At 38.5% G+C, this 13,454-nt stretch overlaps 1 protein-coding gene across 4 annotated transcripts in view; it reads right to left on the reverse strand.

Moving 5' to 3' along the window:
• PAK3 (p21 (RAC1) activated kinase 3) overlaps positions 1-13,454 on the reverse strand; it is a 127,832-nt gene that overhangs the window by 67,813 nt on the left and 46,565 nt on the right. For 3 of the 4 annotated variants that reach the window (XM_018044121.1, XM_018044119.1, XM_018044120.1), the window contains 4 exons: positions 7,414-7,514; positions 3,091-3,135; positions 1,793-1,946; positions 39-76 (listed from right to left, as the gene is read on the reverse strand). In XM_018044121.1, coding sequence (XP_017899610.1) covers positions 39-76; positions 1,793-1,946; positions 3,091-3,135; positions 7,414-7,514 — 338 coding nt within the window. The remainder of the gene's footprint in view (positions 1-38; positions 77-1,792; positions 1,947-3,090; positions 3,136-7,413; positions 7,515-13,454) is intronic. The other variant, XM_018044122.1, reaches the window with a different exon arrangement.

Genomic DNA, 13,454 nt, shown 5'->3' on the forward strand with positions numbered 1-13,454 from the left:
TACCAATCATACAAGACCATTTTCAATTTTTCACTTACCGAAGGATGGGCTGCTATGTATCCGTGTGCGCTTTTATCTGAAAAGTGAAGATAAAGATATTACCTTGGTTTTATAAAGACTGCCTCATTGAGAGACTATGCTCTAAAAAACCGCATGTGTTTGACCAGAAGGAAAATTGTCAATTCAGTATTAAATAGATATCATGACAAATGACATTTTTGTTAAAATATTTCACACCCTTGCATCATCACCATATTCTCGCCACCCCATTTTATAGGTTTTAATGAAGGCCTCCAGTGAATTGCACCTATACTGAGCAATGCTGAGATTACCTACTTCTGACTGGTATGACTCTACTCATCTATATTCAGAATTTTCCCTCAGCTTCCTCCTTCCCTCTTCCCCTCCTTCCTTCCTTTCCTTTCTTTCCTTCCTTCCACCCTGCTTTCTTTTCCCCTTCTGCTCCTTCCCTCCCCTTCCTATGCTATTAGTCACAACATGAGAGCATCAAGAAAACACATGGTGAGTTTCAGAATACAGCAATAGCTCAGATACTGTTGAGTTCTAACCTAGTTTTCAGGATCTCATCTTTGTAAGCTGAGAAAATTCGACACATAAAAATGGTTAAAAAGCAGTGGCAACATGGAATAAGGCAATGGCACCCCACTCCAGTACTCTTGCCTGGAAAATCCCATGGACGGAGAAGCCTGGTGGGCTGCAGTCCATGGAGTCGCTAAGGGTTGGACATGACTGAGCGACTTCACTTTCACTTTTCACTTTCATGCATTGGAGAAGGAAATGGCAACCCACTCCAGGGTTCTTGCCTGGAGAATCCCAGGGACCAGGGAGCCTGGTGGGCTGCCGTCTATGGGGTCACACAGAGTCGGACACGACAAGTGATTTTGCAACATGGAATAAAGAATAAATTCTGCAAATCTGCCCTATGTATTAAAACCAATGCCAAGAGGGAGGGGCATTTTTTAGCTGGAGCTGTAATGATAGTATTCGCTTCTTCCTTTAGATGTAAAATAATAAATTGCTTTAGAGATGCAACCCAGTTGTTTATCGTACAAATTTGGACATCAATGTATCAAAGGCCAGGTCACATGCTAGCAAATGAAGCTGAAATAAGGCAGGAGGAACACAGCCATTTTGATCTCTTATAAATACCAAGACATATGTCTTTTTTGTAAGTCTAATTTTGAGGTCTGATCAAAATAATCCAGCAACCATAAAATTTGTGCTGTGTCATCATGGTGCAATTCAATGATCAAAGAGATAAAAAAATAAATTTCAAGAGACCAGGGTTTGATTCAGACACCTCTTATTTCATGAACACATCACAAGGCCTGATCCTAAGTGACTTGAGTGTCTTCATGCCAGTGGAGAGTCAAAACAATTGTGATTGCTGATTCAAACTGACAACTACTACTTCACTGGACAATTTCCTTGTTTGAGCTCTAAAATCACTCAAATACCATAAATCTCCTAACATCAACTTCAACTTCCAACTTATCCTCTGGCTGACTTATGTTGAAGTCATTTGGAAAAGGAGCTTGAACTGTCTTCAAATGCCCTCCAGGCTTTCTGTTCTGATCCTGAAGTTCTGAGACTGAAATGACTTCAATTTATTGTTTGTTTGTTTTGGATGTGTCCCACAGTTTGTAGCATCTTAGTTCTCCAACCAGGGATCGAACCCAGGTCCATGTCAATGAAAACATGGAGTCCTAACCTCTGGACCACCAGGGAATTCCTTCTCCTTTACTTTTTGATATCTTAGATTTATTCTTACCTCCTGATGTAAAGCTCATGTATTTCTGGTTGTTGACTGTTTCTTTGGAATCATAGAATTTGAGAACATCTAGAACAGCTTGGGGGTTTTTCTTCTGTTCCAGCTTTGTTATGTTGGAGGTTTGGAGTAATCGTGCCCATTGCTCAGGAATTCCCTGTGGACAACCAAAGGGAAAGAATGGCAGCTCAGAACATTCGGCAGCTGCATTTTCATGTTCCAGTAAAGTTCTTCACCAAGAAGCCCATGCTACCTGTAGGATTACACTTGGGAAACTGAAGTTACACTCTAGATTTAAAGTTAGTAACTTAATAATGCAATCATTCTCTTCTCTAATTAAAACACATAGGTAAAACTAGGATCCAACTTAAAAAGGGTGGGTGGGAGTATGACTGTGATAGAAAAAAAAAAGCGCATGAAAATCACCTCCATATTAACTCTGCTCATCCATGAAATGATGTTTACGGCTTAGCTTATTTTTTTCTGGCGACTCAGGGCAGACATAGCAAGACTTCTCTAAATTTGTGCACAGCATAGTATAGTTCGGATCAATAGGATTTATATGTATAGAATAACATAAGCTGTTTCTGAGCATGTTGTAATCAGAATATCTCTTAGAATAAAAGGAAAGCCTCACCCTTGGTCATTTCATATTTTGTGATTATCAAATGCAATTTTTTGGGGGCCTAGAACTTTAATATAAAGAGGGATTGAGAGGAGACGAAAACAGAATCATGGCAGAGCAATAACCACAGGAGTGCTAAATAGTCAAGGCTGCTTTGGGTATTTTCCCTGCAGCTTTCTCCTCTCCTCCCTCTATCCCCTCCTCCCTGCTTCATTCACTGGCCACATAGAACCTGGGGACTGTGGCAACCAAGCCAAAGCCTTGTGAAAATTTGCAATCATCCAAAGCATTTAGAGCAGAGAGGAGGGAGTGCTTGGCACTCTAACCAAGGAGAATTGCAAAGATTACACTGGGAGGTGAGCTTTGCATCCTTTCCTACATGTTCGGCCTATGGATGCCCCCATTTCATAATTATCCAACCTCCAAGAGCAACTTGGAGCGAGAAACAGACACACTATTCCTGAAGTGCATCTAGACACAATTTACGTGGCTTTGTCCTATGAAGTCTCGGCAAAACAATGTGTGACGTGGGCCTCCAGAGTTTGGGAATGACAACAAAAAAAAGTGAGATAAGCCAAGCAACAACTCTACTGCACACACATGAACCTGCTGCTGCAGTGCTATGACATCTCAAAGAAGCACTTTGATGCAAGCTTCTTTTGGGCCTGTGACGCACCTCTGGGAGCTTCCCTGGGCACATCTGTGAGCCATAGAGATCTGGCTGTAATGGACGTAAATAAAGAAAGAAAAGAAAGTTAAAACAGAATGTGGGACAACTTAGAAGGTGGGAGGAGATGAAACCAATGGGTCTGAATGGGGAGGGGGTAATCCCTTCTAAAGTGGGGCGGTTGTGAGAATAGGGAGGTATTAACTAAATCAGGGCCAGGACAGGCTACAGGACAACAGATTTCAGAAAACAGAGAAAACGACAATGTTGCAAAGTTTGGATGCAGTAATTCCAGTTTTGGCCAGATGCTTCCTCCATAAATAAGCAGTTGTAAGAGTTACCATTACATGGCTAGAGAAATTACCAAAAGGCAGAAACATGAATTTGGAGGAAAGAAGGATGGCATCATGAAAAGCTTCAACAATAATTTGTAAGTCATCTTTTACAGCTGGGTGATCACAGGTAGCCAGTGGCCATGTGATGAACTTACAAATTTCAGTTCCCAATTCTGTTGAACCGTTTTCAATTTCACATGGGAAGTGTCTGTATGGCTAAAATTCAACGAAGAGTTATATTGTGATGCTGAATTTAACCTTGACCTCATTAAAGTGATTTTCCTATATTTTGGAGCTAAAGTCATGGCTGGCTTAGAAAAAACTAGATTAAGGATTTCCCACACAGCCAGACTCTATGTTTGAATTTCTGAGTCATTTAGACCAGGGAAGGGAAACCATTTCATTTCAAACCACATTATGAACAATCTCCATTTTAATGTCGCTGTTCCAAAGTCCCATTTCCCACATAATAAGATGAGACATAAGGTAACACCTTTGTCTAAATAAAGATATTATTTACAACACTACAGAAACATGCTTTGACCCAACTGGTTTGATTTGGGATACAGGTCTTTGATTCCTGGCATTTGGGGTTACTCCAAGCACAGTGAAAAGGACACTTTTACATGCATTCATCACGCAATTTGATGCTAAAGCTTTAAGCCAAAAATTTGAACTCAGGAGCCCATGCATGATCCCAGTTCTGATTCTAAGTGCAATTAATAGCATTTGGTTAATACTGTAATGGCCAAAGGAGTTATTAAGTGTTACAAAACTAGGTATGCATTGCACATAACCACTAGAGCGGACGTCACTGGCATGATCATTACCATAATCATTAGAATATTTGCAGTCACTATACATTCTCATGGCACTTCTAAACTTTTGTGATAATAGTCTTACGATCACTAGACAGCAGGAATAACTGCTGTCAACTGCAAAAGATCCTCCAGACAACTATACTTACCATGTGACTATGCTGCTGACATAACGTCTTTTTTCCTTTTTTAAGTTGAGATAAACCAGTTCATCAATGAGACCTAACACTTAAATCTGAATGTATGCCACAAAGGGATGTAAACAGAAAGCCATCTCATTACTCCAAATTGAGGGACAAACCCCCGAAGTCAGATAGCTCATGAAGACCTAGACGTGTGAGCATCAGAAGCAGGAGCACATGTCAAGGCCTGACCATGTAGGTAATAACAACTAGATGTATATCAAGCTGGGGATTATCCAGTGTAGCCCAGGAGAATGGCAGCATGATACAACAGGCCAAGCATTTATCTTATCAGAAGAAATGATTATTTATATCACTCATACCATTTTTCCCTCTGATTGACTTGAAGCGACCGTCACAGGTCTAGAGGTCTGGAAGGGGGAGTTCTGAAGTATTTGGGACAAAAATGGCAAGATAAAGGGTAAGGACTTGTAATAGTTTCATACCCCAAATCTCACCTCCCAACCAATAATTTTAACCTCAGGGTCCAAGTATACAAGGTTTTATGGGCCAATTAGTCAAAGGATAAGCACCAAGCAATACACCAAATCAGTGTCCAAATATTCTAAGTAACAGGCCCTTCGGACGCAACTGGACTAGATAGTTCAACCAATTGCTCAAAATTCAACCTCAGCAACTGCAGTGGGCAAATTTAGTAATATGTCCCTCCCCCTCCACATGCACACGCACATATACATAATCAGTTAGTGGATTGGGGGCAATTAAGACTTAATTCTAAATCCTACCAATAAAATGACTTTTAAAAGCTTATTATCGTTTGGTATTGTTAAAGTCAGTAAATATAAATCACAGGTTAAGATGGTGAAAAAAGAATTTGGTATTAAAAAAAATAATGTGGGGTCAGACAGTTATAAAAGATTATCATGATGACAATAAAGTATATCAGATTTCCAAATTTAGCCTGTGTCTTATCCATATTCAATGGATTTCTAACAACTGCATCAAACACTTTATTTCAATATTAGATTTTTGAGAAGAGGGGAAAAGTTATTGTTTGGTTTGGTTTAGTTGCATTGAGCTGTTTTTCATGATTGGAAAGACTGCCCATCACATATTGCTACCCCACACCGCTCTGATTGGTTCTTTTGGTTCTAATTGATAGCAAAGTGACAACAACGGATCTACAGTCAGCAAAATGCTGTGATTCACTTTCTTTCATTTCCATTCAAAACCCATAAAGAACAAAGAAAAGAAAAGACAGAAAAATTGTATCATAAGATGTCAGACAAGTAAGAAAAAGTGGAAAAATATTTAAAAATTGGAAAGGAACAAGACTATATCACATGAGAATAGTGGAGGGGAAATTTTTCACATCCAAAAACAAAAAGGAAGAATAAAAGAAAAGAGAAATATGAAATAAGACAATAAAACAGAAGAAAAGCACATAGAAAACAAAAAGGTCAAAACTGGGAAAGAGAGCTCTTAAATAAGAGAAGTATTTTAAGAGAAAACTTATAATGATTAAGTGCTTTTACTGTTTCAAACGTCAGAAAAAAGTCATCTCTTTATGATTATTTTTAAAATCTAAACTTGTTCAGATTATTCAAAATACCAATATATAACGATTTGTTGGTTTTGGTGGTGGTGATAACAGTGGTAGCAGTGACAGTGAGGTTACATTTTCTAAGTGTAGCTAACAGAATATTCTCAAATATGGCAAAGAACAGAGACTGGGCTCAAATTCAAAGCTATTTAAATAATGTCTCTGATTTCAGTGATGAAATTGGTTAAATCATTATCTCAACTTTATTAATGTCAGTACTTCTTAACGTTCTCTTCTATTTGCTACTGAGAACATACAATAAGTTTATATCATTTTACAAGACTAAGATGTTTAATCAATTTCCATTTCATTCTCACACAGCTTACTTTTGGAATTAAGAAAAAAGATAACTTGTCTGTTAATTTAGAAACATCGTTTGATTCTCTAAATCAAATTAATTTGTTCCTTCTTTTCAAAAATTTAATCTTATGACAAAGTCTACTCACTAACCATCATGTTATGAAATAGGAAATTTATTTATTTAATATCTAAATTTCTCTCTGGTTTAAGAAGCCAAGAATCAATGGAGATGGTTCTATCAAAGATTTTTTTTCCAGAATGCATTCAAAATTACTCATTATCTCAGAATGCACATTTTGACTGAAGTCCTTACTAGTATGAAAAAGTACTTGATCTTCCTGAGGACATATTTCTACCCATATCTTTTCCTTTATCCATCTAAAAGAAAAATGCTAGATCTTTAAAAAAAAAAAACAGGCGTAATATATCAGATCTGAGATTATGTGCCATTTGGGCACTACCAATATCCAAAGAAAGACTGGGTCTATAGCTATAGCCTTTCTGGGAAATTCTTATTGGTATTTATTATATATACAAATATAAAGTAAGTATATAACCACTAAAGCACACAATACACCCATCAATATTTCTTTCTGAAACATGAGGTTTGTCGTTTTGAATTTCTATAAAATATACCTGTATATAAGCATAAAAATAAGCTATGTTCTTGAAATCAAAGGGAAAAAAGATAAGTTTTACAGAGATTTTTGGTTAGTGTGGTTAATTTATCTAGGTAATCCAGGATCCAATGTAAAGCCTGAATTATTCAGATAGACCGTCCTCACTGGCCAAGTTGAGTCAATGGTTCTCAGATTCACTTCAAGTGATAAAGAACAATCTCAAGCTGAGTCTATCTAGACTATGCTTCCTGTGCCATAGGAAATTAGCATTTTCAATCAAGTTGAAGGCTAACCACAATTAGACATTTTTGTCACGATGAACAAAATAATTTTGCCAATTCTAAAGCCACTCTCTAGTTCCACCTGTGATAGTCTAGGCAAAGTCCATCTTCCTTGAAGTCACCAAAAACATCAAGTCTGATATTTTGGGACATGGCAATTCTTCTTTGAAACTGATTTTCACAAAGGAATTTTTTTTTATGCCTTACAAAACAAAATAAGAAGCTTACTTACAGTGAATTCCCCGGTGACTGCATCAAACCCAACATGAATCGTATGTTCAAAGTCTGAAGGAAGAGAGATCTCTGGGCGCTCTTTCTCTTTCTTCTTATTGGCTAAAGGCAAAATGTTAACATGTATTTATTTGGGATAAAGTTTTGGCATCCATAAGTTGTACAGTTAGGTTCATCAAAATAATTACAAAGCTGAATGACAATTGAGACCAATGCAATTATAAAAATATTTAACTCCAGAATTTATAATTTTATATAAGTAAGTGGCTGAGAGCTGGACAAAATGTCAGGTCCAAATAATTTACAAATTTCCAAATCCAATTCAAACAAAACTTGTAGTCAAACTGATTTATATCTTTTACCAGTCTAATGATATAATCAACAGGTATCTAGGTAGATTGTATTTAACTGGCTTTGCTGAATCAAATATCACCTACTAAAGAAGGAATTCATTAGACTCAAGTAAAGCTAAGCTTTACTATTAGAAAGAACGAATAGAAAAGTGCTTAAACTATCTATAAGTGTTTATCTATTAAGCATTTCTATGTTAAACCATAGCTAAATATTAAGTAACTAGAACTTTTAAAACTTACATGCTTACATTACAAAGCATATCTTAACAGATGCTTAGTCTTCTGTCAGTGAGAATATTATTGCAAATCAATAATATTGCAAGTCTCTCTTTATCATTAAAAATGTTTTAAATCATATCTTACCCAGAACATTGCTAGTGAAAAAACAAAGAATAAGAACAAATTGCTGCTTTTTACTGAATTAATTTCAGGTCATTCCTAGAAACAAAATTTCATGCAAAGATGGACACAATAAAGGACAGAAATGGTATGGACCTAACAGAAGCAGAAGATATTAAGAAGAGATGGCAAGAATACACATAAAAACTATACAAAAAAGATCTTCATGACCCAGATAATCACGACGGTGTGATCAGTAACCTAGAGCCAGACATCCTGGAATGAGAAGTCAAGTGGGCCTTAGGAAGCATCACTATGAACAAAGCTAGTGAAAATGATGGAATTCCAGTTGAGCTATTTCAAATCCTAAAAGATGATGCTGTGAAAGTGCTGCACTCAATATACTAGCAAATTTGGAAAACTCAACAGTGGCCACAGGACTGGAAAAGGTCAGTTTTCATTCCAATCCCAAAGAAAGACAATGGCAAAGAATGTTCAAACTACCACACAATTGTACTCATCTCACACACTAGCAAAGTAATGCTCAAATTCTCCAAGCCAGGCTTCAGCAATATGTGAACCGTGAACTTCTAAATGTTTAAGCTGGATTTAAAAAGGCAGAGGAACCAGAGATCAAATTGCCAACATCTGTTGAATCATTGAAAAAGTGGGAGAGTTCCAGAAAAACATCTACTTCTGTTTTATTGACTATGAGGATCATAATAAACTGTGGAACAGACCACCTCACCTGTCTCCTGAGAAATCTGTATGCAGGTCAAGAAGCAACAGTTAGAACCAGACATGGAACAACAGACTGGTTCCAAATCAGGAAAGGGGTACATCAAGGCTGTATATTGTCACCCTGCTTATTTAACTTATATGCAGAGTACATCATGAGAAATGCTGGGCTGGATGAAGCACAAGCTGGAATCAAGATTGCCAGGAGAAATGTCAATAACCTCAGATACGCAGGTGACACTGCCCTTATGGCAGAAAGTGAAGAACTAAAGAGCCTCTTGATGAAAGTGAAAGAGGAGAGTGAAAAAGTTGGCCTAAAACTCAACATTCAGAAAACTAAGGTCACGGCATCTGGTCCCATCACTTCATGGCAAACAGATGGGGAGACAATGGAAACAGTGACAGACTTTATTTTGGGGGTCTCCAAAATCACTACAGATGGTGACTGCTGCCATAAAATTAATAGATACTTGCTCCTTGGAAGAAATGTTATAACCAACCTAGACAGCATATTAAAAAGTAGAGACATTACTTTGTCAACAAAGGTCTGTCTAGTCAAGGCTATGGTTTTTCCAGTAGTCACGGATAGATATGAGAGTTGGACTATAAAGAAAGCTGAGCACCAAAGAATTGATGCTTTTGAACTGTGGTGTTTGAGAAGACTCTTACGAGTCCCGAGGAAAGCAAAGAGATCCAACCTATTTATCCTAAAGGAAATCAGTCCTGACTATTCATTGGAAGGACTGATGCTGAAGCTGAAACTCCAATATTTTGGCCACCTGGTGCGAAGAATTGACTCATTTATAAAGACCCTGATGCTGGGAAAGATAGAAGATGGGAAAAGAAGGGGACAACAGAGGGTGAGATGGTTGGATGGCATCACCGACTCAATGGACATCAGTTTGCATAATCTCTGGGAGTTGGTGATGAACAGAGAGGCCTGGTATGCTGCAGTCCATGGGGTTGCAAAGAGTCAGACACCACTGAGTAACTGAACTGAACTAGAAACTTCAAACCAATTCTGATATTTTGTAGTTATTCTTCCATGTCCTTATAAATTTTGTCATGGTAGCCATTGAAAATCATTGTCCTCAACAGATTTTTCATAGTGACACAATTATGAATAAACATTTCAATAACTAGTAAGTCAAAAAACTTTAAAGGAATAATTACTGAAGAAATAAATTTGGGAACTGTAATGAAATTAGTCTATCTCAAAAGGATCCCAGGAGGAAGTTATTGTGGAAACACTGTAAGATGGCATTTATATATCAGCAAATTTGAGTATGTATCTCTGCTATGGCTGCATTTCACAGTCAAGAAAGTAATAACCTCCTAATACAGGGTAAGTCAGCATGAACCAGTTTTGCCCACTTGAAACCAATCAACTTTAGAGCTGCCAGGGTGGCAAATTTAGAACATTCTGGTTCAAATAGATGTTTCCTTGCCCTGAATTTTAGACAACATTCAATTAACCATAATGGATTACTGGTTCTGTGGGTTATCCAGGATAAATTTAAAATTCAAAACATTTCATATCCAATGGTCACTCTTATGGCTTCTATTTGGGGACAGAGATATGGGACACAAATATGGAAATTCAAGAAGTAAGAGGATTAAGATATAAGATTAGGAAAGAAAGATTAGGCAGTCAGGGGGAGTGGGTGAGGGGGACAAGGGCACTCAAAGTCTTTGCCTGGTCATGGAACACATTTAGGACTCATTTTGAAAAGTATATATGTGCCATCTAAATTCAACTCGGTATAGATTCCACATTTACAGTGAATCTATTTTATTGACTATCACTTTAACTGAACAATGAAGATTAGCATTTTCTGTAGGTACTTCTATTTCCCTTGCATGTTTATAGACCATAACTACCACTTATGATTGTTCAACTACCACTTCTACTTGTTCAGAAAGGCAAACAAAACACTCAGCTTTCTGTTCTAGCCAGTCCACTGATCACCACTGATCACCCAGCTACTCTTGTAGTCACTTTCTTATTTTCCTCTTTCCTGATCTCCCATTCATGTTGAACACGGCTAACCACCTTTCTGTTTCCTCGACAATGTGGTCTGATCCTCCTCCTCCTTGAGTAATCATTCTTTATTCGATGGGCATCTCTTATTCTGCCTTTCCTTTTCTAGTACAGTCTTTGGCATTCATTTCTCTTGGATGGCATTCACTCCCAGATACTAACTCATGTTGGGTAGTTTCCTAATCAGTGGTTGGCAGGGGTAGATATAGATTTTGTGGGTACAAAGACTTTATGTGATTTGAGAGGAATATTCCCTTTAAGTAAAAAACAATACAAAAACGGTAGGACTCCTTCAAGAGCCTTGGAAGAATCCCAAGTGAGAAACTGAAGAAGCAGCTGTATTTAATTCACAGTAAATCTACTGGTGGTTGGTGACCATTCTGGTATCAAAGACCAGTATGAAAAATCTAAAGAAAGCCGTGGTACTTCTGTCTACACAATTGGATTATACACACATATACACACTTCTGAATATAACTTCAGAGGCTCAAAATTTCCCTAGGATCCAGGTTAAGAACCCCTACCTTAGGCTATATCTTTAATCATGATATCAATTTGCATTCATGATCTCTCTTGCCAGCAAACAGGCTCTCCTTATTTCTCTGTTAGCAATGGCAGCACAATTGAAGCATGTTGACTGAGATGTAAATAAGTGTTAGTTGTTCAGTCGTGCCCAACTTTTTGCGACCCCATGGACTGCAGCCCACAAGGCTCCTCTGTCCATGAGATTTTCCAGGCAAGGATACTTGAGTGGGTTGCCATTTCCTTCTCCAGGAGATCTTCCCAACCCAGGGATCGAACCCATGTCTCCTGCACTGCAGGCAGATTCTTTACCGACTGAGCTACAAGGGAAGCTCCACTACTTAAGCTGAATGACGAGAATCAGCTTAATGGTGTCTCCCTAAGGCCACCTGATTGCCAGTCCCTTACCAGCCTAATTATGCCATTCTCATCATGTAGCACTAATTATAACAGAGGCAGGACATCCAAACTGCTCCTCCTTCAGTGTCCATGTTCTCAGTGAAATGATAACCACTCACTGCCCAGATCAGAGAAGGATTAAGGCCTTGGACTCCTCCCCTTTTGGAGACTCTAAGCAATGAAAAGATTATGACTCTCTCTCTCAAATAAAAACAATCCTACTTCATAAAAAAGGTAAGGAAGCCACAAAAGTTCTGATGTTCCTATGATGATTAACTTGTCTAACTACTGTATATCCCAAACCAAAATGTTTTCACATTTTGGGTGCCCTAATTTGCTGGGTCTTAGACACATGCTTACTCTGGCTATTGGGTATTTCAATACTGGCCCAACTGCTCAAATCCTAAATTTGGGAGCTTCTTTGACTCCTTCGTTAATTCAATTTAATCAGTCATCAGGTTCTAACTCATTTTGGATCCATCTTCTTTCTTTCATCTCCACAAATCATCATCAAGGCACCAGCATTTTTTGCCAGGTCTTACTATCTCCAATTTTGCCCTCTGTGATTCATTACTCTGTGGCCAGGATAATCTTTTTGGAATATATGTATCTGACCACATTCCTGCCTTTAAGACCCCGCATTATCCAGATGTTCAAAGATCATGCACCCTAGCATGTGAGCCAAGGGCCTGCATGATCTGCCCCTGGCTTACCTCTCCACTGTCTATTCTTGCTGTGGCCCCCACTATTCCTTATCCATTTCATACTCCCTCAACTGCCAGCTTCTCTCTTACTGCCAAGCTTTTACACGTGCTAGGCTGAGGCCTGGAAAGCCTGACTTCTTACCACACGCCTCTGCTTTGTGTAGACAACTCCCATTAATCCTTACTCTTGAAGACTCACTCTTGCATTCTCTCTCCTTTGGCAAGACTTTTGCTGTCTTCCTTCTGCAGACAAAGTTAAATGCCCTTCTCTTCCTGCTCCCATAGAGTGACCCAGTGTATACTCTGAGCTTGGCCCTGATTAACACTGCATTTTCATTTCTTCTTTACATACCTATCTCTGTAGCTAAAATTTGAGACACTTGACAGCAGAGACTGTATCTTATTCATTCTCACATTTCCTAGCACACAGCTTACGTCTGCACACATAGTCACTAGCATTTAGAGAATATTTACCACGTGCAGAGTGTTTCTAGGGTTATCTCATTTAGTTTCAACCACAATTTTATAAGGCAGAGCTGCTCAGCTGGTAAAGAATCCGCCTGCCAATGCAGGAGACACAAGAGAGGCAGGTTCGATCCCTGGGTTGGGAAGATCCCCTGGAGAAGTAAATGGCAACCCACTCCAGTGTTCTTGCCTGGAAAATTCCATGGACAGAGGAGCCTGGCGGGCTACAGTCCATGGGGTCACAAAGAGTCGGATATGACTTAGTGAGCGTGTACACACATACACACACACACACATTGTTGTATAGATGAAGAAAGTGAGACTCAATGAAGTTAAACCACATATGCAGGATTCAACAGCCGACAGAGCCAGGATTTGAATCTAGATCCCAGTTGTGTCCACAGAACCTACGCTCTTAATAGTTGCACTGTTTATTATTCAGGCTTTCCTGGTGGCTCAGAAGGTAAAATAATCTGCCTGC

The sequence above is a fragment of the Capra hircus genome (assembly GCF_001704415.2).
Source record: "Capra hircus breed San Clemente chromosome X unlocalized genomic scaffold, ASM170441v1, whole genome shotgun sequence".
In the NCBI taxonomy this organism is placed as follows: domain Eukaryota; kingdom Metazoa; phylum Chordata; class Mammalia; order Artiodactyla; family Bovidae; genus Capra; species Capra hircus.